This window comes from Seriola dumerili, unplaced genomic scaffold (assembly GCF_002260705.1).
Source record: "Seriola dumerili isolate Sdu_G_001 unplaced genomic scaffold, Sdu_1.0 BDQW01000716.1, whole genome shotgun sequence".
Classification (NCBI taxonomy): Eukaryota; Metazoa; Chordata; class Actinopteri; order Carangiformes; family Carangidae; genus Seriola; species Seriola dumerili.
In genome coordinates, this window is record NW_019174971.1 from 371,238 (window position 1) to 395,904 (window position 24,667).

Genomic DNA, 24,667 nt, shown 5'->3' on the forward strand with positions numbered 1-24,667 from the left:
TTTACCTGCTGAATGATGTCTGAAGGGAAGAAGAAGGTGAAGGTGAAGGTGAAGAGAAGGGAGGCCATTGGTGTTTGCATGGGCTTGTCATGGTCACATAGTCATCCATAGGCAATGCAGGCGAACTGTCGCTGACCTGTGGGGACATCATCATGTACCCTAGCGCCTTCTCCTCCTCCTCCTCCTCTCCCAGCTCCAGGCCCTCCATCCTGCAGGATGCACCCCTGCAGTGCTCCATCTTCATTTCCATGTAGCTGCCAGTCTCAGGCATGGAGCTCTGCTGGGATCGGAAAGGGCTAAGATGTGAGGTGAGGCTCAGAGTAGATTCAGGCTCTGTTTCATCTGGTTTGCGGGGCTCTAGGTAACACTTTGGACTAGTGTGGACGTCAGTATTGGGTGCCAGGGGAGAGCTACGTGGTCTCACATTAATTAACTTGTCTCTGTGCTTGGGTCTGCTGCGTTTTGAGATCAGAAGTGCTTGAGGCTGCTTGTGGTTGGAGGTTGGTGACCGGCTGAAGTCAGGAAGAGCTCTGAGTGCCTGTACCGTCTCCCGAACCACCTCATGAATTTGCTGAGCAATTCCTTGGTTTCCTGTACAAAACAGACATTATGAGGAGCAGTCCAATGTTAAGGCAGTACTACAATCAACACAGCCTTTATTCTTAATTACCTTGGTCTCTTGCTTCCATCCAGATCTCTCCAGGACCGTCAGGTGCTGACCTGCCAAGCTCCAAGAAGAACGAGCCATCCAAGTGGCCAAAGCGCCGAACACTCAGCAAGGGTATCGTAACCGATGGCAAATCACTGCATGTGCCCACTTTGACCAAGATGAGTGAGGTAGCTGTGAGGCAAAGCCGCGTCTCTCCTGTGAGGGATTTGGAACGGCCCAGACCTCTGGGCTTCACTGAAACGGGCCAGACCTTAGACGAAGGTGAAGGGTGCAGGAGCAAAGGTCGCGCAGGGATATTTTTATTTCTAATCAAGAGCTGGCACTTGAAAAGGTCTTTTTTAAATTGAAAATTGTAATTATTTTATGTCGAGCATTCTGTTGCGAGAGAGAAATTACATTTGGAAACACTGCCTGAAAGTGTAGGTTGAGGTAAAATACTGTATATGGATGAGCAAATGAGCTCAGCATCAAGAGACACTCAAACTACAGAGTCAGCTGACACTGAAAATATTTTGAAAATGTTTTCTCTGATTTTGGATATAGTTAAAATGCCAAGTACCTTTTTTTTTATTATTGGGAGTTTTAGTGGTAAAATGTGTCTGGTATTTTAAGAAACATACTTTAAATAAACTACAATTCACTTTTCTTAGATTTATATCAACTGTATGTGACAAAAAATAAAATCTGGTCTAACCTCTTTGAAGAAAGCAGCAAGCGGCAGAGTGCAATACCCATCATCATCTTCTTCATCAAGCCTCTCTCCGTGCTCTTCATCCTTCTGCTCCTCCTCCATCAGTTTCTTAATGGCCAGATACCAATCTTCTTGTTCATGTTGGTCCTCCACCACCAGCACCATGGTCTGATCCTTGGCATACACCGCCACTGTGTGGCCTTTCCTGGAACTGCCAGTCCGGCTCACACCAAGACAGCACCTCAGGTAAATCACGCTGGGGAGTAGAAAATAAATTAATTCATTATAGATTATAATGTTTCCTCAGCTACATACTTTAATCAGTTTAATGATTTTACTTTTACCAACCCTTGCTTGCTCGACCCAAACAGCACAGCTTTACCAGAAGACTTCTCCATTGCTGTGAACTTCTCCTGGCTCTTGTACCACTCAAGTCGGCTCGGCCCAGTGTGACTTCCTGCTCTCAGGACAAAATATCTTCTGTGGTTTCGCTCCAGCTTCCCCAGGTAACCTTGTTTCACCACATCACTCTGTGGCCCAGCGGAGGTTATGAGGGCGCTGGCTAGAGGGACAAGAGGGCCGGAAGTCTGGTTGGTACAGAAGAGTTCTTCGTAGAAACGAGATGAAGGAAGTTCACTTGTCTGCATTCCACTGTGATGGTCCTCAGAGTCCTCATCCTGCTCCATTTGAAGATTGTTCACCCAAGGAGGCCGCAGGGGAGATTCAACTGGCAGCCGTGTTTGGGTAGAGCTGCAACAGGGAGACGACAGAGGAGAGTTGGAAGCAGGTAGCGATCTCCTTTGGTTGTTACAAAGGAGGGGGTTTTTAATAAGATGAGTGAGAGGTTCTACCAAAACAAAATAGGATTTTAAGTAGCTGAAAAGATTGAAACAACTTTTGCTCAAGTCTAAGTTAACATACATTTTGTTGATCTTGTACCATTCCTTTTGCATCAGTGATTACTGAGGTGCAGTGGCTTGTCAGCGCTGTTCAAAGTGCATTAACCCTTTCTTTCAAATTGCCCATTTTGAGGATACAGTATATTTCAATTTTAAAAAGTGCATTCAGTCATTCTTTACTGTCTCTTGGCACAAAGTGGCCATACTTTATATGTGGGAGCTCATAAGTGTTGATTTCACTAGTTCAAGTTTATGTGTAGAAGAATACAATCTCATAGCGAGTAATCCAAATGTTTAACAGCAGTAGGAAAATAATATATAACATAGATACAAACAGACAGATCCTAGGCATGCATACACAGAATCAAAAATAAGCATTAAAAGATACATTCACAAAAATATATTCAATTCATTCATCAGTATTATTCTTCGAATAAGAATATGCAAGTGCAGAAATTTCACGAAGTCTATCAGTGTGGATGTTAAGTTGAAAATGTCATATGTGTTAAATATTGGCCTTAAAAAAACTGTTAAAGTCGACGATTGAGGAAGTTTGTTTATCTTGTCAGACTTTAAATTTTCCCTAAATATTTTACTCCTATGTAATTGGTAATCATGTTTTTGTTTTGTTTTTAAAATCACCTTCGACCCCACCTTCGAAGTTTTGAAAAAAATGGGAAAGTTTCAATGCAGCCTTCCAGAATAAACAGTTTGTCTACGTCGTTTAATAAAGCCATTTAGCATTAGCAAATAGCTGATAACCAGCTAACGTTAGCTAGGTGGCGTTTTCCCAAACGTTTGGACAATTAGTTTAATTAAAACTTACCTGCAGCTTACAGTTATAAACTGTGTAATACCCGGAAACACACACAACGTCGACTGCTTTTCATTTCAGGCAGTCTGTAGAAGTCAAACAGTAATTTCCAAACTACTTTCCCACTACTCTCTTGTTTTTGGCGACAGTTTAGCTGCTCAGGTGCATCAGCGACCAATCACTGGGGCCTTCAGGAACTCCTCGTAAAACTCACCTCTCAATCACAGGAAAGTTGGAAAAGTCGCTCGTTTCCATCAAAAAATGTCTCAGTCCCAATAGTCTTTGTGTTTTTCGTTCTTTGAAGTGAACTCTTCATGAAGTGAGCTTGAAATCAAATAATGTCCACATATTTGGCGGAATGAAACATGTCAGGGGAAGATGTGCGAAATTACTGTAGTTATTTTGACAATGGAAGTGTCTCCCTCGTTAATTTAGATGACGTAGAGCTTTCAATAGTCCTCTGTAGGAGCTAGAGGGTTTTTCCCTCGGTCCTCCTTTCCTCCCTCCCTTCCATCCTTCCAATCAAATCAGCTATGAACCAAAGTGTTATCCAAAGTGCATCCATAGATCACTTTGGATCTAGTCATTCAAAACCATGACTAGATACTGTATAGATCAGCAGTCATCATGGTGAGAAGTAATTCATGTTAAACTGGAAGGAGTCAATACAACGTCAATGAATTCAAATCCTGAACATTGTTGTTTAATTACAAGAAAAAGCTATATGCCCCTTTCTTCATTTACTCTCTACATGACAGCTTAGTATTGTCATAATATGAAAGTTAAGTGTTGCCTTGACATCATTATCTCTGCTGCCCCAATACACCCAAGAATCAATTATTGCATATTTAAAATCACTTGCTTTATTTATGCCTTTAGCAGTAGTTATAAATACTGTTTGAAATGAGATGGGTGCACAATATCTGACAGACTGGCAGGCAATCTTCCCAAAAGATTCATTTGATTTGATTTGCCTGTTCACTGCAACTACACCATGCCCACAACTTCAACATTTCACCAGGACCTCTTTTTTTATTGTCCAGTAGACATTCAGCTATTATACAAGAATAGTTTATGTGATTGGCTTTCAGCAGTCACCCAGTCAACTGTACACAGGTTTAAGATGATGTGATTGTCTTAAACCAGACTTTGAAAAAGACTTTGGTTTCCTGCATGCATTCACTTTAAGCCCTGCTCGTTACGATTACAGCAGCTGTTATTCCTGTTGAAATAATCTCAGTAATGGGTGGAACAGGTTTGTTTCTGCATGTTTCAACATCACCAACTTCTCATTGTGAGCACATCCGCTGTCAGAGCCAGACGGGTGTCAAGCAAGGCAGACCTCTTGATACCACTTGCTCTGTCTCTCTTTTCTGTCCCAGGATGTCTCTCCTCCTGGGTGTCCTCTCTCAGGTCTTCAGCTGGGCCGGCCTCTGTCAGGTCCTGAAAATGGTTGGTACAGGACTGGTTGCGGTGGTTGCATTTTGGATAATGAGGCTGTTGGTGCATCACGCCTGGTACACACACAGACTGTCCTGCTTCAGCAAGCCACCTGTAGACTCCTGGCTGAAAGGCCACCTGGGCCAGGTAGGACACACACACCAATGCTGGAGAAATACAAACTAACATGCATGAATAGCTTAATTTGTCAGTTCTTGTGTAGTGGCAACATTTGCTTTATTTATGATCTGGAAATATTGCCACTTTGTCATTATGGTGAAAGGACAGTAGATTTCACAGTGTGATACGGGAAGTTCTCTCTGTTGCAAAATATTATTATTACGAAATGTCTACTTTAAATCTTATATGCGAAATCAGCTAAGCAATGAAGTTCTAACCAACCGAAACTCACCTTTTAATTTTAAAGGCAACCGTATAGGACTTTCAGATTTAAATAAAATAAAATAAAATAAAATCACAGAGCCAATTGTAATATTTTGTTTAAGGACAAAAAAACAACTGATGTTCTTTGTGCCTCAGATGCAGAGCACAGAGGAAGGTCTCCTCCAGGTGGATGACCTGGTGTGCACATACAAACACTCCTGCAGCTGGTTCCTTGGGCCTTTCTATCACCTAGTCAGAGTCTTCCACCCTGACTATGTCAAACCTCTACTAATGGCACCTGGTAGGATTACACACTATCAGTAAATAAAATGTGATATATTTGCGTAATTGCTACAAACAAATAAACTTTTTTCACACCAGTGTTATTGGAGCTGCCTAAATATTAAAGCCACTTTTCCCCAAGCTTCATTTAATGCTTAATGTTCTTTTCTCCTTCCATCACATCCTCACTCCTTTATTCCTTCAAGCCAGCATTACAGTGAAAGATGAGCTTATCTATGACCATCTGCGGCCGTGGCTTGGTGAGTAGCTCGTGTTGCTATGATGTAAGTCTAGTTTAAGAGTTTTCCACAGTTCACTTGCAATCGACATTGGTTCATAATTGTTTCATAATTCAAGAGGATGTCAAAGCTGTTGAGTAATGTCAAAGTCTACAGGAACCGATCTAGGTTTTTTTTCATTTGATAAAAGTCAAGTTTCACATCATTAAGTCTGCTAAGACTAATAAATTAATAATAATGAAGTCAGATGATTATATTTAGATTATATACATCCTCACTTCCAAACAATGTCTCTCTTATTTCCCAGGACAGAGTCTGTTGCTAAGCAACGGGGAGGTGTGGTCTCGCAGGAGGCGACTGCTGACTCCAGCCTTTCATTTTGATATTCTGAAGAACTACGTTGTCACGTTTAACACATCAGCTAACACCATGCATGTGAGATGCACACAGCCACAGAATACACACAGATGCTGTCATGGACAAATGAGTGACAGATTCAGTTACTGTGACTTTATACATTTTGTGACAGTGTAAAATGTGTGCATAGCCTTTAGTGTCTGCAACAAAAAATCACCGGTGGATTTATGTGCCTGGTCAAAGTTTATTAAAACTAAAGTCATCCTTTATTTCACATGTCTCACTAAGATCAAGATCTCAAGAGAGATGTATCCACAAGAGTAAAGATATACATTGTATGTCTGGCCTAAAAGAAATTCACATCCACTTTTGCTGTCAGTGTTTTGCTGTTCCACAATAAAGAAGTACAGGTGCCATTCGCAGTGCTTGATCTCAAAACTTTTTGTAACGAATTCCATTTGTAAGAAGCGTTAATTATTTGAAACCAGTTTTTTTAAGGTTGTTAGTTTGATAGTTTTTCCAGAAGAAAAAAAATCAATCTCTCTTACTGTGTTTCTGTCTTTCAGGATAAATGGCGCCGCCTGGTGGCAGAGGGCAGGACCAATCTAGAGATGTTCGACCATATCACTCTGATGACACTGGACAGTTTACTTAAATGTGCCTTTAGCTACAACAGCAACTGTCAGGAGTGAGGACCCCTATTTTACCATTTTCCACACACAGATTCAACTTGTATTCAACTTGACTATTATTTGAAAATGTTCTCTGCCCAGGTCTACCAGTGAGTACGTGTCAGCCATAGTGGAGCTCAGTGACCTGATAATTGATCGCCGCCTAAAGATTTTACACCACTGGGACTGGATTTACTGGAAAACACAGCAGGGGAAACAATTCAAAAAGGCCTTGAGTGTTGTACACAGGTACAGTACATGCACAGCTGTGACCTTCAGACCTTTATGCAACAATGTTAGAGTCTTTGGGTGTGATGACACATTTTACAGCAAAGTGATGAAAACCAAGCTGTTTCTGTAATATCTATTACTCACTATGTGGTTTTTATTATGCAATAATATTCCCTTTACACCTATTTTATTCTATAATATTCTATGTTTGGGTAAAACCTGGTGTTTGCAGGTTCACCAGGGAAGTGGTTCAGAAGCGGCGTGCCCTCATTGGCCAACAGAAGGAGACAGAAACAGATTTCACCAAAGCACCACAGAGAAAGAGAGATTTTGTGGACATCATACTGCTATCAAAGGTAAGACAGAAGAAGAAAGAAGCATGAATGAATGAGAAATAAAGATGGTGTAGCATCAGTGTGAAATGTACTTACTGATAAATATTGTGTTAAAAGATGTGTGTAAATGTGTGTGTGTGTATATGTGTGTGTGTGTGTGAGCGTGTGTGTGTGTGTGTGTGGGGTGTGTGTGTGTGTGTGTGGGGTGTGTGTGTGTGTGTGTGGGGTGTGTGTGTGTGTGTGTGGGGTGTGTGTGTGTGTGTGTGGGGTGTGTGTGTGTGTGTGTGGGGTGTGTGTGTGTGTGTGTGGGGTGTGTGTGTGTGTGTGTGGGGTGTGTGTGTGTGTGTGTGGGGTGTGTGTGTGTGTGTGTGGGGTGTGTGTGTGTGTGTGTGGGGTGTGTGTGTGTGTGTGTGTGTGTGTGTGTTGCAGGATGAGGACGGACAAGGCCTAACAGATGAGGAGATACAGGCAGAGGCCAACACCTTCATGTTTGCTGGTGAGACAGTTTAAAGCAAGATGGTGTCAACTTTTTATCTGTAAAAAGAAGAATGTGTTGTTACTTTCCTCAAAAAGTATAGTCTTGCTTTAAAGCTGCAAGTTACCGTTTGTTCCTTAAGTCTAAAATGTTCATATATCTACAGAATAATCATAAAAATCATAATTTGATTTGACATAAAATTAAATCCTCCTACTTTTTCCACAGGCCACGACACAACAGCCAGTGCGATTTGCTGGACGCTGTATAATTTAGCACGCCATGCCGAATATCAGGAAAGATGCAGGCAGGAAGTGATGGATCTAATGCAAGGACGAGACAGAGAGGAAATAGAGTGGTCAGAAAACACACACACATACACAATATTCATTTTCTTTGCGATTTAACAGGTGGAAAACTCGCCTGTACGACATGGTAAACCCCTGTGGCATTGAGTGCACTTGAAATTCTGTGAAATGAGGAGTATTTACATTTGCACATATATGTACATGCATTTATCTCTTTCTCTGAAGGGAGGATCTGGCCAACCTTACCTTCACCACCATGTGCATCAGGGAAAGCCTCAGACTCCACTCTCCTGTGCAAGCTGTAACAAGGAAATACACCCAGGACATGGCGCTGCCAGGCAATCGGACCGTACCAGAGGGTGAGAGGGAGAGACAAGCCCCTTTAAAACCACATACAGTGATTCATTTGCGAAAGAAGGTTTTTTGGGGGATTACCGCTTGAGAAGGTTTTACAGTTCGCCAACAAAAGCTGGGAAGTGAAATTCATGATCTGTGTAGTTTTTTGGTTTGTGATAACCTTTAGAGAGTTAAGCAGTTTAGACAAACTCAACTCAAAATACTTCTTTGTTCCTGTAAACCTTTCCCAAGGTACCATTTGCTTGGTCAGTATTTACGGAACACACCACAACCCCACTGTCTGGACAAACCCATATGTAAGAAACTAATAAAATCATCAATTTTATTTTCACTTTCATCCAGCTCTGTCATGTTTAACCTGCACGATTTGCTCTCTGCTAGGAGTTTGAGCCCCTGCGTTTTGACCCAACCAACACAGAAAACCGATCTTCTCATGCATTCATCCCCTTTTCTTCAGGCCCCAGGTACAGTGTCCACAGTTAACATTTAGGACCAAGCCAAATAAGGTCTGACACAGCTAAGAATGCGTTGGTAAAGAAATTAATTTGTGTCCGTTCACAGGAACTGTATCGGTCAGAAATTCGCTCTGGCAGAGCTGCGAGTCGTTGTGGCGCTGACCCTGCTCAGGTTTCGTCTGACCCTGGGGGTGAACCCTGAACTCGGGTCCAGCTCTGGAGGCGTTCGCCGTCTCCCCCAGCTCGTCCTGCGTGCTGAGGGAGGCCTGTGGCTGCAGCTGGAGCCTCTGACCCCACCCAACATGGAGGAACCACAGGCTGAATGATCCAACAACATGACATGTTGACCTGTTTTATAATATAACAACAAAAACCCAAAATATTATAAGTTTATTACTGTTCTTGTCGCTGTATTTATGCCTACTGTAATGTTTCTCAATGCATTTGCAACCTTTGTTTTCGACAAAGTTCTTTGTTTGGCTACATGATTCTTTTATTATCAATTTAAAAATTAACATAATACAATTTAATGATGTATTAATAAAATACTTAATTTACAGTTGAAACATTTATTATTGTTGTGCTGTTTGGTTTAAATAAATCCTGACTTTGAAAAAAACTCTTCCACACTAAAAGAGACTTCTGAAGTAAAGCTAATTGGCTCCAGGTTGTTGTTATCTGTAGGGCCTGGGCTAGATAAGGGTCTGAGCAAGTTAGACCTGGAAAATCAAGGGCTAAAATATCTTATCCATGCATTACTCTATAGATAAAGCATAGAAAATAAATGAAATTACTCAGTTTGGCTCTGCAGGTAGTTTCTTCCACCTCATGCCTTGGTTTCTGCTCTTATATGCAATGCCACCCACGAGGCCTCAGGTAGAGAGGTTTGTGCCTTTCCAATTCATGTCCAAAGTTGAATTTACCACAGCAGGACTCTCAAGGTGCAGAAACATCTTAACTATCAAAAGAAATTGTAGGCACCTGTGTACAAGTGTCCTAAAAAGGGTCTGAATACTTTTTTCCTTTTTAATAAATTTCTAAAATTCTGTTTTCACCATGTCATTATGGGTGATTGAGTGTAGATTGATATTTTTTTTAATATTTTATTTTTCACATAAACCTGCAACATTTTACCATAAATCTGCAACATAACAAAATGTAAATATAGTGCACTGTAGCCTCAGATTGTGTAGAAACCCGGTAGAAATCAGCAGAGGTTACACTTGTTACTTTGACATCCCAGAGGGGCGGAGACTGAACCGGTTGAGCTGGATACATGTACTTTCACTTTAAGCTTCCTTCAATTGTCCCCTCCGTCTCTCGCCAGTTAACTGACTTTTTAAGCTAGCACACTTAGCCTGTTATGTTTTTAGCTTTTAAATAACATGACTTGACATGTTTCTCTGGCTTCAGAACAGAAGCGGTTTAGATTTGACTGTTTATCTGACTGTTTAACCTTAAAGATGTGGCCGACTGTGTGCCTGACGATGTTGGCCGGTTGGTCGTGTCTTCTCCTGCCTGTCGTGTCCACACAGTCCGGTAAGTTTATTCTAGCTTCTAGTTAACTATTTTCCGACTTGCTTTTATACATTTTAGAACCAAATAACTTTTTTGTGGATTATATTGAATGTATGCAGGTTGTGTCGCAGTATTGTGATTTTCCATATCTATGGCCCCACCCAGTGTAAACTTGCAGTTTCACATCGTTGTCAGTCATTTAGGTTCAGGCAGGTGATGTCTACTGATAACAATGCAGAGTGCATGAGGGATTTGTGTGTCATAATTACTAGAAACGTAATAATAACAAGATCCGGATCTCATTAATACGAGATAATGCACAATATACTAATAGGACAGGAATTGGAGAGCTTCAGAACTTGCCTGAGAATCTCCACGTTTTTATGTTTTCTAGAGTATTAATGTAAAGTGACAGTTTTCATTAAGTCCAAGGGTACACAGCAAGAAGGAACTATTAATAGCCAATTCGGCTTATTTCATTTTTCAAAAGGTCAATATATATTTGCTTTTGAATTTCAATTCATTTTCTGTAATAAGACCAGTGTCCAATGAATAGAAAGCCAGATTTAAAGGTTGTTTAGACCAGGAAAATGGTTCACCTCTCTTCCTTTTGTCCTTGCAGAGATTACACTCTTCAAGAAGGAGGGCGATGAAGTTGTTCTCAAACCACAGAGCTCTGTGAATAAGCCCATCACCAGCATCGTGTGGAAGGATGGTTCTAACCTTGCCATCCAGTGGGAACAAACTGATCCGGATATCACTTATTTTCGTCATTTCAGAGGTATACTGACCCTAGTGCAGCTCAACTCCTCGGTGTCTATGGGTCAAGGGTTGAAGCTAAATGGTACAAAAGTTAAATTTTTAATGATTTGTGAGACTCTTCTTGAGAAGCTAACTAACAATATCCATGTTTGTTTAAAGAGCGCTGTAGCCTGAACACTTCAAGTGGAGAGGTGACAATCACAGGAGTGACTCGAGATTACAATGCAGTCTACACACCAAGCATCAACGAGGTCCAGGGCACTCAGATTGTTCTCAGAGTCATGTGTAAGTGAATAAATTATACACAGTTTCGTAGTCGTATTGAGCAGCTTTGAGTTTCACTGAATTCAATTTTGGGAAATAAAATGTATGTCACCTTTCCCTCCAGCTCCCGTCCCTGTACCCACTGTTACTGAATCATGTGATGATAAGATGACCAGCTGTACCTTGACCTGTGACGGAAACATCACAGGCGTTGAAGAAGTCACCTACGAATGGAAGTCAGATGAGTCAAAATTGGAGATTTCATCTAAGGAGCACAAAGTTGAAAAGGTGTCATTGATATTTTGTATGAGAGTATGAGTTTTTGTCCATGTGTCTGCCTGTGTGTTTTCTTTAGACCTCAAGATTGAGTGATTAACAGAAAATTGCCAACTCAAATTATGATGGACCATTTCACTATTTTCTTTATATAGCAAATAGTTAAGTGAGAAAATAAGTATAATGACAATAAGCGTTAATTGCGGCCCTTGTTATCTTTTCTTATCGCCCAGTTCATGTAACATAAAGGAATTTTGTGAAGTTTATAATTAACAAGGAAATTTAAGGAGTTCAACATCAGTGCCACTGTGGAGAATCAGTATAATGTTGTTAAGGCTGCTCTCTTTTCATTATCACTGACTTGGTCGTTGGGAAATCTAAAACGTGCTGAGGGCAAAGGCGCAAAGAAATCAGTGTAAAAACGTATGGGATGTGATTGATAATACTTACTGTGTCACTCATCTCCTAGGAGAAAAGTCAAACCATGAAGGAGTTAAGCTGTGAGATGCATAATCCGGTCAGTCGGGAGAGCAGCAAACCCATCCCCAACCCTTTCATCAAGAGTGAGTTATCGCTATGAAAAAAATGGAAGGAATCACAGTCTGTCATGGCAAATAAGACTTTAAGGTGCAAATGTTTCCATGGAAGGCCTCTTATTACTATTGTTGTAATTTTACAGAACCTAAGCGGGGTCTGAACGTCAACTCAGGACTCATAGTCTTCATCTGTCTGCTGACAGCTGTAATAATGCTGGCTATTGTACACCGATGCAAAGCAGGTATAAATTATGATATCATACTGTAATTATTTAGCATATTAGCAGTTAATATTAGCATAAAGCAAGCAAACAGAATTCTGTTTTGTGCATGTATCTCTATTTCTGTATTTTACCTGAAACTGTTAAAGAGATTTTTATTATCCTGTGTTTTTCCACCAGGGATGTGGTTTTTCCAAAAAGGTAGGAAAGCTATTTTAAAAAAGTTTTAAACAAAGTCTGAGGCCTTGTTTCTGTGAAGATGCTGGGTAGATACAGACGGATATAATGTGTTTGTTAACTATAACTCCTCCTGTGAGCGCCCGTAAGTGGAGGCTACTTGATGAATGACAGTGTAGTTAAACACAGTTGTAATATGTAATGTTAATACACAATAATCTTCATGTCTTTAAATGTCCTGATATCTGCAAGTACATTATAGTGTGGTACAGTGTAAACTGTTACATGCCAATTAATGGTTTAAGTGTTACCAGTATTTGATTTTACTCTCAGATTGGTCAAACTTTGCTTTTAATACATTTTCAGAATTATTTAAACATTGCTTTTCCCTGCTATAACTATAAATTGTTAAGTGACAATGCTGCCTGATGCAATACACCACATTAATGCTGAAAACATGAGGAAAAGTGTCTGCTTTTGATGATTGTCTGCTAAGTTCTTTCTGTTCATATGAAGCAAACTGATAAACATTGGCCTCCGTAACATATTCTCTTCTGTCATTCTCCCCCTGCAGAATCCCTGCCCCATGAAGCAGGTCAGTAACTCAAGTCACTTGTACCTTTTTATATTTTAGAGAAATAGACAGTACCTTTACAGTCAGATGTAACAGTGGACTCTCTTAATGTGTCTTCCTTTTTGTCTAACATTACGTTACAGACTTCTGGAGGAAGAAAGAGAGGCCACGTAAGTTGAAGCCACACCCCATTTTCTTTAAATTTGTCCAAATTGTTTTATTATATTAAAAAAGTTCAAATCTGTATTTTAATGTCATTAATCCAGGAGGAAATGAATGCCGAATCTAATGGCGTAAAGGCTCATCAAGAGCAGGAACAAGGGGACGGTAAGAGAGGAAAACAATCACCTGCTTGTCAAGAAATATTTCACATATTTGTACAGTATTTAATGACATTTATGGCTTTCCATTCAGGTGTGTAATTTTTTGCAGCAGTGTGTGATTCTTCTTCTTTCCTTGTGTCATTTGGCAGAGGAAACACCAATGACATAGGCGGCCAAACGAAGCCAAGTCGGGACCCGTCAGGTGTAAAACAAGACGATCCAGAGTGAAGCTGAGATGTTTTAGGAAATCCACAAGTGTATCCAAATAATACAATGACACTAAATGCAGTATGGGATCAGTCCTAGTTGTTATACTTTATTTTCTCGCAGTGTATCTGTCTGTGCTGTGTTTCCAGAGAGGCAGAGAAACTTCAGGCAATACCAGAAAAAACCCATTTTAGTGTGCTTTCCTGTGGCGGACGGCATACCTGACACCAACTGGTGCCTCAAGCTCATTAAATCAACGGTTGTTGATGATCTGAGGCAGATCCGGTGTGGGTTCGTGCGGCTCGAATTAGACTGACAAAACGGGGGGGGGAAAGGGACGCCATTGTCTGGTTTGGGCTGCCAGCACAACCAACAATCCAGGCTTTGTACAGGACTTTACCACTTACTGACTCCTCAGCAACAGCTTCTATGCGATGTTTTGTGTGTGTAGCATCACTCGAAAATAGTGTAAGATGTGTGTGTGTGTGTGTGTGTGTGTGTGTGTGTGTGTGTGTGTGTGTGAGTATGCAATTAAATTCTAATTAAAATCTTCATCTTTGTTGATGACATGATTCATCTGTATTTAGCTTTTAACTCTGAAGACACATTTTAAAATGTTGGGTTGAAGGTTTGTTTTTGCCCTTACTTTTCTTTCTTCTAAAGTGTCTTAATCTTTGTTTTTTCCTTGTAGTTTTAACAAAGTTACAATTACACATCCAATTGTTATTATATGCAAGCTAATGAGATTTTTCTAATATTTGTGAATGTCCTTTTAACTGACAAAGCAGCACTAATGAATTGAAAGTGTCTGTCAAGAATTGTTGAAGTGTTGCAGACAGAGGTTCCTTATTTTCCAGACAAAAGGCACTGACTTATTCACTCTTGTGAGCTGGTTATTTGTCATGGTTTGTTACAGTGTGATGATGTAAAGAATGTAGAGGTGTAAATGTGTAAACAAGTGTTTTTTTTTTATAAGTGCTAGATTTAATAAAACCAACAAAATCTCAACCCTGAACTGCAGCTTCTTGTGTGTCCTACATTGAACCACTTGAGGGCAGCAAGTCGACACATTTCACTTCTAACAGGATGTTTTCAAGGTTTCATCAGTATTAAAGCAGCTGACTGTTTTATATAACATGTTTTTTAATCATTTCATTTTTCATGTATTACTATACATTACCTTATATCTGCAGATTAAACGGTGCATTTTAGTAGCATGTAAAACATGTAGATCATTATTTTATGTATGTTTTCTGAATGTTCCTTTGTCTCCGATCACATGATTCCATGTAAACCTAGAGTCCCCTAAAGTGATTTTCATGGTTCCATTTTCCCTTTGCAAGCTTAGCAGACAGGCCAGCTGCTTATAGTAAATACAAAGTCAAAGTCAGTTATATTACTGATTAAAGTTAGCTTTAATTTGAGTTTAGGATAAACACTGAGAGCTTTTTCTTATTTTCTGTCAAACATCTCAAATTTCAGCTGATTCACGGTTGAAATATTTATAGGCTAATTTAACATTGCAACATTGACCCAGTCAGCTGCTGACTCATTACTTACTCAAAGGACTTCCTGTCAGAAACCAGGGCTGGAGGCCAAGACGGCGGACTCTCCCACACAGCAAACGACATAACTTTCACTCAGATGACTCTCCTTCACATACAGTCTCCCATGTTTTCATCTCTTCCTTCCCCTCCCGAGAAGGAGAAACCAGGTCTTGCGAATACTGACCAGATTCATCACATCCCTGAGCTCAGCTGTAGAAACAGTCCACAGAAAAATAAACAACTCCTGCTAAGAAATGCAGAAAAACAACTAAGAATCACGAAGCTCTTGGTCTTCATGCTGTGAGCAGTGGCTGCAGCTGACCAAACAACTCCCATGGACATGCTGTATCTACAATCGAACTCTATCAACCTAGTACATCAGACAGTTATTATTTACATGTTAAATACCCTCTTTTCTTAACTGTAACGTCGATCAAGGAGCTTTTTATCCACCAAAGGTAATTTATTTGTGAATACAAAATAAACATCTGATTAAGGTCAATTTTCCTCTTGTACAGCATTCAGACAGGTTCACAGTTACACTATTTATCAGCAACTATTTCAATCACAATTAAAAAAAAAAACATATCTATACATTCTGAATGTAATCCAACTCAAAACTCTGTTAACATGACAAACAGAAACTACTACTCGAAGATATACCTCTATATCTTTAGACTTGTCTACTGTTGCTGTGGAAGAAACTTCATGGACATTTTTTAAAAACCTACTGAATGTTGAACCTGTTGCATCAATAAACACTGCATTCCTATATTTTCCACAGTGATTCCTGCAGTCTTTTGATGAATATACAAGCAGCTGTGTTTTGACCCAAAATGAAGACCTGGTTTTTGGGGTCGGAGCCCTTCTTGGTGTTTGGCTGGCACTCAGACAAACTCACACCAACAGGCAGAGAATTAGCAGCAAAACTTCTGACTGAGATATTGACAAAATTTAGATAAAAATAGAAATACAGCATAGTTAAATAACCAAATTCATTGATGTGTATTTGGAATAATAGTCAAATAAGCATATATTTGTGCGGTAATAAACATTAACACATTCTGTTGCCTGTTTCAAAGTCTGAAATATAATAGTTTCAAATACCCTGATGCTGCTGCTTCTACATTACAAATGGTCTTCAAAGAGCAACTTTAACAATAACAGCAACAATGAAATCACTTAAATATTAAAATCACATCCAATCTGCAGTTTACCGCTTCAAATAATAAACTGATACAAAGGCTCATTCATCATCTGATTCTGATTTTCCAACAATGTGATGTGAAAATAGGATTATCTAGAAAAAAATATCTAAAAAGCAATTATATTTATGGGGTGGATTTCTTTTCAAATGGCACTAACTCACAGTAATTGTAACATTAAGTGCAAGAGGAGTGTCGATGACAATAGTGTAGTCAGAAAATGCAGCACATTCTTAAGTCATTTTTAGCCTTTGAGCCTTTTTTAACCTTTGATTGAAGGGCAAACCACTGACAGTTTACCGTGTTAAACCTGCAAATTCTCATATACAACATACAAAAAAAAAGCTTTTGGCCATTACATTAATGGTCCCTTGCTGTATATAAGATGATTTTCCACAATACTGAAGCATAGTGCCACTTATTGCGTTCCACTGAATAAAAAGTAGGATTTTATCGCCTGCACAGTTACAACAAATCACATCTGATCCTCAAAAACAAAAACAAAACTCTCCCAAGACGTCAGACACAAGATGCCTGCAACCTGTCAAGCTCGTGTCGAGCAGATGAGGCACTTCTGTAATTAAGGCTCAGCAGCGAACACTGAACGAGCTTCTGTATCAACAACAGAGGGTTACAAAGGCTTGATCCCTCTGAGTCTGAGGAGCATATTAACGAACACTTGGGTCTAGATAAAGATAACATGTGGATGGAAAATGGTGTAAGGCGAGAAACGTTTCTTGACGTTATGCTTTGGCACTTTTGCCGTTAGACAAAGGTTCTGCCTCCGAATTTACTGCCACAGGACTGAGCTCTGTGGGCGTGGCCTGGTCCTCGGCCCTGCCTCCTGCCCTGGGCTGGTTTCTATAGTGACGGAAGATGACCACAGCAGCACAGACAAAGTAGACGACAGTAAGAATGGTGAAGTAAATGAAGTACACCAGGAACTGTAAAAGGAAAAAAAGAAATGGATCTTCAGTCAGACAACACACAGATAGGACAGTAATTATACTGACGGAGAACGCTGTGCTAACTATCACAGAGTGAGTGACAAAAGCTCTTCTTTGCTGTGACAGATATCTTTTCTGATGTGTTTACTAATACTAATAATGTGTTTGTCTTTGCAACCTGCTGGAAATTCTTAAAGGTGAAAACAGCACTGAATGTGTCCTAAATTCTGAAGGAGATAGTACAACTTAACTAAGTTGAAAAAATCACTGATGTCTGTGCCTACATGTTTTCTGAATAAAGCTTGCAAACCTGAGTCTTTAAAGCACTGAGAGAATTAGAGCGCTCTTGTTTCTTTATTGTTCCCTAAACAACCTGGTATTTTGCCAAAGCAGGAAAGTCACAGGTGAAGTTAATCACATTAATTATGGCTCCGTTTCTGCAATGACTGCAGTGTAAAGCAGCAATTAGTGTTATTGATTACACCTGTGATGGCAACTGTAAAAAAAAATCTATTCAGCGTTCACTCTGTATGTTTCCCCCTTGTCTTGTAAATTTGAAAACATGAAATACATCCAGGGGAAGACACAGCCAGTGTTTGTGTAAGACACTTATATACTGTACCTTATACAGTATGAAATGACCGTTTTACCTGAGAGTGCACATCCAATGCCAGGCCCCTCTTGTCAGAAAATATCAGGCTGATGATGCTCTTCAGAATTGTCCCCAAGAAGGTGTTGATGCCAAACACCAGCGCACACAGCTCCTTGGTGAGTGATGAGGCTATCTGGAAACTGCAGAGAGACAATAAAAAAATTATATAAATATCACAGAGCAGTTTGTTTCTGTTGCAACCACACAACCACACGTTGAAAGAGTTAGACTGAAACTTAGTACATCAGCAAGTAAACACACACAATTTACCAATACACAATTAAGTCCCCTGATCTGTTAATCTTGTAATCACTATAACTCTCTATGAAACTATGATCCTATTCATAGAGGATATAACTTCCTGCTGCATCACTTTCATCTCACAATTAAGGAAATAGATTTATTTAACATTTTTTTGGCACTCACGTGGCAATGGGCACCAGGAACTGGTAGAAGCCTCTGAAGAGGACGTAGGCAGTGTAGCAGACCCAAATGTTATTTGTGTTGCCCATGAGGAGCAGCAGACCTGCTTGCAACGCTGTGATAATACCGATCACCAGCTCAGACCAGACATTCCACCGGATTTTAACATAGCCTGCCATGAAGGAAGTGATTGCACCTGGATAAAGACAAACATCAGTCATTACCCTTCAAACTGATGAAGTTCAACTTTATACATCTAGGTTACAGAAAACAAGCGGTTTCATAGTGTAAATAATGTCATTGCTTTTAATGTAAATAACTTTCAAGGATATATTTTCATCTGTATACTTCAGAGAGGTCTATTTGTTTTCCTGTCATCACTGCATAACTAACAGCTAAATAACCAACACTTCTATAAGAGTAGAAAGTTTTGTCTGTTCATTTACCTACGGTCAATTTTTACTTTGTAACGTAACTTTTACTGCACATGACGCAACGTCTAGGTTATTTAAACAAGCTGCTACCTTTGTGCTTTACAGCTGATTAAAGGGCAATCATTGATTGATCTAAACCTGACGTAATCACTTCAGAGTAAGGGTTTGATATCGATTATCCAACCTTTTAAATGCCGTTTACATTGTGCATATGTTTTGTGTGACAAATATGATCCTTTTGTCAGCCTTTTATCTCTGGTCCTGACCCAGTTTTGACATTTTGGTGCATAACACTAACACCATACACTGTCAATAAAGTGTACCATCAGTTAATCATTTCAAGTCCTTCTCCTGCCCTGAATTTCAGTTGGAAACTCTGCCTCAAAACAGATTATGCAGTGTTTGATTTTCCCCAAAACAGAAAAAAAAGCAGAACTCTAGGTTTACAGCAAGGAAGCCACAGGTGGTTCTAATGACACTGACGATGTCGCTGCTCCAGTATTTTACTGTACTGAAATAGACTAATTTACTGTACGAGCGACATCTGTGTTGAGACGCATCTGATGTGAAAAAAAGCTTGCTTTCAGTCTGTTGTAAAGAAAATGAATTGGATTCTTTCACTTTTGTTTTTAGACCAGCAGACTGGCTGACTTTTTCAATGATCAAATTCATATTTTATACTTTTCCAGACTCCAGTCTACACAGGATTTCTTCAATAAAGCCAGACACAGCATTTTAATAGACTTTGTACTTTGTGTTACTTCACACTACACATTTTAACTAGCCTCTCTACGTGACCAGAACCTGCAAGTTTCATGCAAACATTGTACGGATCAACTGATCAGCCATTACATTTCTGTTCATACTGAACGAGAGAGGCAGCGTTACTCTGTGCAATTCTATTATGGATGGAAAGTAAGAGACTGAGCTGAAGATGACTGGAAGATGCTGACAATATGTTCTGTCTGTTTTGCAGTGGTTCAGTTTTATATCCCAGCAGTCTCAAGATTTTTCCCTACAACATGTTAAAAAAAAATCAAAACAAGCTCACCACAGTTTTATAACAGATGTTTTGACAGCAGCCATGTGGGAAATCTGAGCTGCACAACACAGAAGTTCCATTACAAATCTGTGAATTGTGGTCCATCGCGTTCATGTTCAACAAATGCCACTTTTATCTTGCAATTCCTTTACAGAAAATCCTAGATTACAAATTATTATTGAATTATCAGAGGAACCTTTTCATTCATCTTGCAAAGATTCTGCTGTTAATGCAAAGCTAAACACTTCCTGCTGGCCTTGAGCTGGAGGGCTATTGATAGATATCGCCTGTGCTCAACAACATTAAGATTAATGTTGTTGAGCACAGGCGAGTTCCCATTATTTGTGTCTATATTTAACATGCTGGAGATGCACCAATGTGAATAAAATCACAAAGGACTGTGGAACTAACACCCAACAAATGTGCACTATATGAGCAAAGAGCAAAAAACAGAGATTAGACTGTTCTCATGAAAACTAGATTCTGTAGCTCCAAAAAATGTCTCACTCAGTAAGGTAGAAGCTGCCTCCACTCCCCCGTTGTAAACATCCTTGTTCTCAGTGGCTGGGTAGACTTTGTTCCACAGGATGTGGACGTAGAACAACACCAGGTAGTACCCGGTGGAGTTGAACACCCACCACAAGGACCAGAGCCTCAGGTTTGGCCTCCGGATCACGTTTCTCACCTCCAGCAGCATCTGCACAAAGATAGAATCCTTCCAGCGTGATGAAGAGCACGGGGGGGCGGCAGAGGACGCCTCACTCTCTTTCGGCTTCATTTTGTCCAGTTCTGATTTGGTAGCTTCCGATGCAGCCAGTTCCTTTCTCTCCTGATTCCGCATCTGGTTGAAAAACAGGGAGCGTTTAGGCCACGGCAGGCACAATGCGAGCAGCAGACCAAAGCTGACGAAACCCAAAGATATGGCGTTGAGGGTGTAGAAGCTGACGTTGCCCAGAGACATGCAGAGCTGACCCAGCACCGAGCTGGTGAACACCCCCAAGAGGACTGAGGTGCGCGAGTATCCGGCCACTCGCTGGTAGAGGACAGGGCTGACCAGGGAGAAAATGTAGGAGGAGTAGGCAACGCGGCAGGCCATGGTGATACCATAGAAGAACTCCATCATCTGCATCTCAAAGAGGGTGGTGCCCAGCAGCAGAATGAGCCAAATGACCACCTGACTGATGCCCTGGATAATCAGGACTGGCTTGTAGCGCAGAAGATCAGTCAGCAGGAAGGCCGGCACCAGCACGACCATGTAGGAATACGTCAGCACAGGAGTAATCTCATTGGTCACCTGGAAAATGACATAAAGCCCCGATGAATGTGAGAAATCAGTGAGGTAGATGAAATCTTCACTCTATTCAATGCTTAGAGAGTCTATATCAAGTATTATGACATATGACAGCTTGTTGCACATCAGTTTGATTGTTTTATATATTAGTTTGCATACACAAACCTCATTATAATATCAATATATTTTTTAGAACATATTGTCCAACTACAGTCCTAATGCTGTGGGCAACACATTTAATGTACAAAATACTTGGGACTCATCAGGCCAACAACAAACACTGTGGGCTCAACTGAGCTCATCAGCATGCCTTATTAAAAGTAACGTCCCTAATACTTTGCAAATAACACAAAAAATCTTCTAGCCAGATGACAAAAAATTATTAAAAAACAGAGGATGACAAAGAAGTTTAGACAACTAAGTGCAGTTCTGTTGCAGTCTTGGTCTTACAGATACAACACTTATTTTCCTGGCTGATGACCTTTGGTGTTGATGACTGTAAATGTTCCCATGAACAGTTTGGTGGCATGATCAGCAAATATGAAGTCTTATCTCTCCTAATTCCTAAATAATTAACCCAGGGCTGTGTCATTGAGAAATAAATAAACATCATAGCAACCAGCAGACTTTAGATACTAATAAACAATATATGGCTGCACGACGTGACTGTAACAAATTACAATATTATTACAATTATTTCCTCAGTTTGATACATATACATATATATATATATATATATATATCACAATATGGCAAATGTATGCAAAATAACACATCGTATCAAACTGATGTTCAATGCAATATACTTTTTAATACTCATCATTGTGTGTGTGTGTGTGTGTGTGTGTGTGCGTAGATGATGTAGATGATGAAGGGTAGTTTAAATCAAGGCTTATTCACTTGAGCCATTTAAAAGCAGGAATTTATGGAATATATCAATAACACTACTTCAAATACAAACAGACATCAAGACATCATTGAGTATTTTTTTCCTCTCACACTGTCCTAACCAGTCTGACAAACAATTCTGTCTCTGATTGACAGCTTGGCAGGTGACCAACTCTTAGTACGTGGTCGTGGTTGATTGATTCAGGGAAAAAAAAGGGGAAACAAAGTAGTGATCTCATGCCATTCTCCAAATCCTTCAGCCACCATTCCTTGATTATAAACCTCCGCAAACCTATTACATTGACCCAGTTTCGAGGAATGTGAACTTTGACCTCAATAAGATGGATCAGCAAACTCCCCACAGGGCCCTCATTAATTCTACTGTGTAATGACTGTTTAACTGCACAGAGGAAAAGGTGAAAGAGTCTAAGAGTTTCACTTTTAGTCTGTACGTTTGTGGGTGACTAAAATGTTCTTTCTTTCATTGTTGGCTTTGGACGATATTCTAAATGTGGCTGAACTAGTTTTCTTCTCATACACAGGTAAATATAACTGTACAAACACTGTAAGACACTGTGGACACTACCAACCTCTTTCCTGGTGAAGTTCTTCTCAGAGCTGAGCAGATACGGTGTAATGAACGGCTCCCCAGGCTTTATGGATGACATAAACCCATAGAAACACAAGAATATCACAGCCCACTTCCACTTTCTGGGCTGCTTGGCTTCCACTGGGAGACCTTCGGAGAGAGACGGGGCCTCAGAAGCAGAGACAGCCATCTCTACTTCTCCGTCTTCTACGTGGCCATCAGTGTCTTCAGATGCAAGCACTTTCAGATCCAGCTCTTTCTCACCCTCTGATCTGTCTCCACTTCCTGCTGCATCATCTTCTACCATTGTGTCGGCTGGTTTGTGAACCACACTGTGATACAGAGTGTAACCTTTTTTGTTGTGTCAATTCAGCATGCAAGGATTCGTTTTCAGGGTGAACTCCCAATTTCCTGTTTAAAATGAAACAAAATGTAAAAACCCAACTGTTTGAGTTGAAAACATCAAACTCGGGTTTCCCCTCAACTCCTCTGCTTCTCCATGCCAGAGAAGACTGAAACACTGAGAATGAACCATTTAACAGGGTGATGACAAGGTAGTTAAAATGCTACATGCTGTGGTTCGTATGTAAGAGAAAATGTTGACCTTTGCTTCATTCCACTCTGTGACATTGTCCGACAGCAAGCTATCCAGCAGCTGAGTCTGGTGTCATTGTTAACCTGAAATGATAACAATGTTGTTAGTTAGTCAGACTGTTTTGACACTGTGCAGACACTGCAGCTGACATTAGAGCACAGCTGTGTTTTCTACATTGGAAGCAAATCTGTGGCAGATTATGACACGCTGCTGTGACTCAAACAGGGCTGCAACTAGATCTTATTCTCATTATCACTGTATAGAAAAGTAAATAATGGTAAACAATGCCCATTACAAGCTCCCAGAGTGCTTGTTTTGTCTGACTAGCAACTATTCTGATCTATTCATCCGTTTTTTCTCGCAAACACAAATGCCAAACAGCTTCTCAAATGTAGAGATTTGCTCCTTTTCTTTGGCATATACAACAGAAAAATGCTATTATGCTAATATTTCATATTTTCTGGCATTAGATCAACAAAACAATTAATCAGTTAATCAAGAGAATAATAGGCCAATTAATCGATAATGAAATAGTCATGTTTAGTATCGAATATGGACAAGAGAACTAAGGCTACAACTAACAGTTATTTATCAAATGTGTTCTCTTGTTTGACCAACAGGCCAGGTTTACTCTGACATAAAACAGGGGAAAAAAACAGAACATTTTTCTATTTGAGAGGATGAATTGTTTTTGCAGCTTTAAAGAAAAGCACATATTCATATTGAAATTGAAACTGGAACCATTAAACGATTATGATATCCAAAGTGCTACCAATTAATGTTTCTATCAATATTTTCATCGATATTAATATAATTAATTAATTGTAATTAACTCATTATTACAGCTCTGAAGTCAGACATGTAAGATTGTACCTGCTGGATAACCCACAGTCATGCTTTGACACATGATGCACCCCATTTTTGTTTGCAGTTAAATCTGTAAGTATAATGTAATTAATATATTCTGTCAAAATGGTGGTACTTACTAATGAGATATATAAAAGTGAAAACTAGACATGTATTCCCCGAGGAATGAACCTCAGTTACGTGTCAGGGGAAATGCAAACAAGTTACACAAGCCATTCAGTGGGTAACACTGTGTTAGCATACTAATGCTCCACAAGGCAGCACACTGAAACATAAAAGCTTGATTTACTGTTACGTTAGCTGCTAAACGTGCTAAACCTCGCTTTGAATGGGTTGTCTATAGGACAGCGAATCACTTCAACGCACAATTCATGATACAGGTACGAAGTTACAGCTAGCTAGCAAGGTGGCCAACGATATTTGAGTATACAAACTAAGCATTCTTGTTGTTTTTATTGTCATAAATTCATCATATAATATTTATGGCGAGTAAATGACAGCCCGTTTACACAACAAAAAGCTGGCTTTCCGACAGGAAAGCATAATTTACTTGTTTGTCATATTAAAGTGTATATATAAGTCGAGTTAACGTTTCTTACCTCCTGTGCTCCATCTAAAGCTGCAGAAGTAGCCAACCAAATGCTTTATTTTTCACCGCGTTGATTTCTGGGAAATGTAGGTCCACAGTTTAGTTTTTGTGACAAAGCCGGAAAAAACTTTA

The 24,667-nt window shown here is 39.9% G+C and overlaps 3 protein-coding genes across 3 annotated transcripts; 2 read left to right on the top strand and 1 right to left on the bottom strand.

Moving 5' to 3' along the window:
* The first annotated feature begins 2,002 nt into the window (after window positions 1-2,002).
* Window positions 2,003-9,589, top strand: LOC111236695 (docosahexaenoic acid omega-hydroxylase CYP4F3-like). The gene is made up of 14 exons (XM_022765520.1): window positions 2,003-2,148; window positions 4,457-4,661; window positions 5,055-5,199; window positions 5,387-5,440; window positions 5,727-5,854; window positions 6,343-6,464; window positions 6,550-6,696; window positions 6,911-7,034; window positions 7,443-7,509; window positions 7,717-7,846; window positions 8,022-8,155; window positions 8,385-8,449; window positions 8,535-8,617; window positions 8,715-9,589. Exons 1-14 carry the CDS (start codon window positions 2,018-2,020, stop codon window positions 8,932-8,934), a joined length of 1,755 nt encoding a protein of 584 aa, XP_022621241.1. The 5' UTR covers window positions 2,003-2,017; the 3' UTR covers window positions 8,935-9,589.
* Window positions 9,590-9,901: 312 nt separating this feature from the next.
* Window positions 9,902-13,898, top strand: LOC111236718 (T-lymphocyte surface antigen Ly-9-like). Its single transcript, XM_022765566.1, has 11 exons — window positions 9,902-10,147; window positions 10,749-10,907; window positions 11,048-11,173; window positions 11,277-11,440; window positions 11,898-11,991; window positions 12,108-12,206; window positions 12,366-12,386; window positions 12,937-12,957; window positions 13,080-13,106; window positions 13,203-13,263; window positions 13,409-13,898. Exons 1-10 carry the CDS (start codon window positions 10,072-10,074, stop codon window positions 13,223-13,225), a joined length of 810 nt encoding a protein of 269 aa, XP_022621287.1. The 5' UTR covers window positions 9,902-10,071; the 3' UTR covers window positions 13,226-13,263; window positions 13,409-13,898.
* Window positions 13,899-16,456: 2,558 nt separating this feature from the next.
* Window positions 16,457-24,601, bottom strand: slc19a1 (solute carrier family 19 member 1). The gene is made up of 7 exons (XM_022765522.1): window positions 24,546-24,601; window positions 23,089-23,162; window positions 22,486-22,895; window positions 20,224-21,010; window positions 18,244-18,436; window positions 17,816-17,957; window positions 16,457-17,162 (listed from the first exon to the last, which is right to left on the bottom strand). Exons 3-7 carry the CDS (start codon window positions 22,789-22,791, stop codon window positions 16,962-16,964), a joined length of 1,629 nt encoding a protein of 542 aa, XP_022621243.1. The 5' UTR covers window positions 22,792-22,895; window positions 23,089-23,162; window positions 24,546-24,601; the 3' UTR covers window positions 16,457-16,961.
* Between the last annotated feature and the right edge of the window lie 66 nt (window positions 24,602-24,667).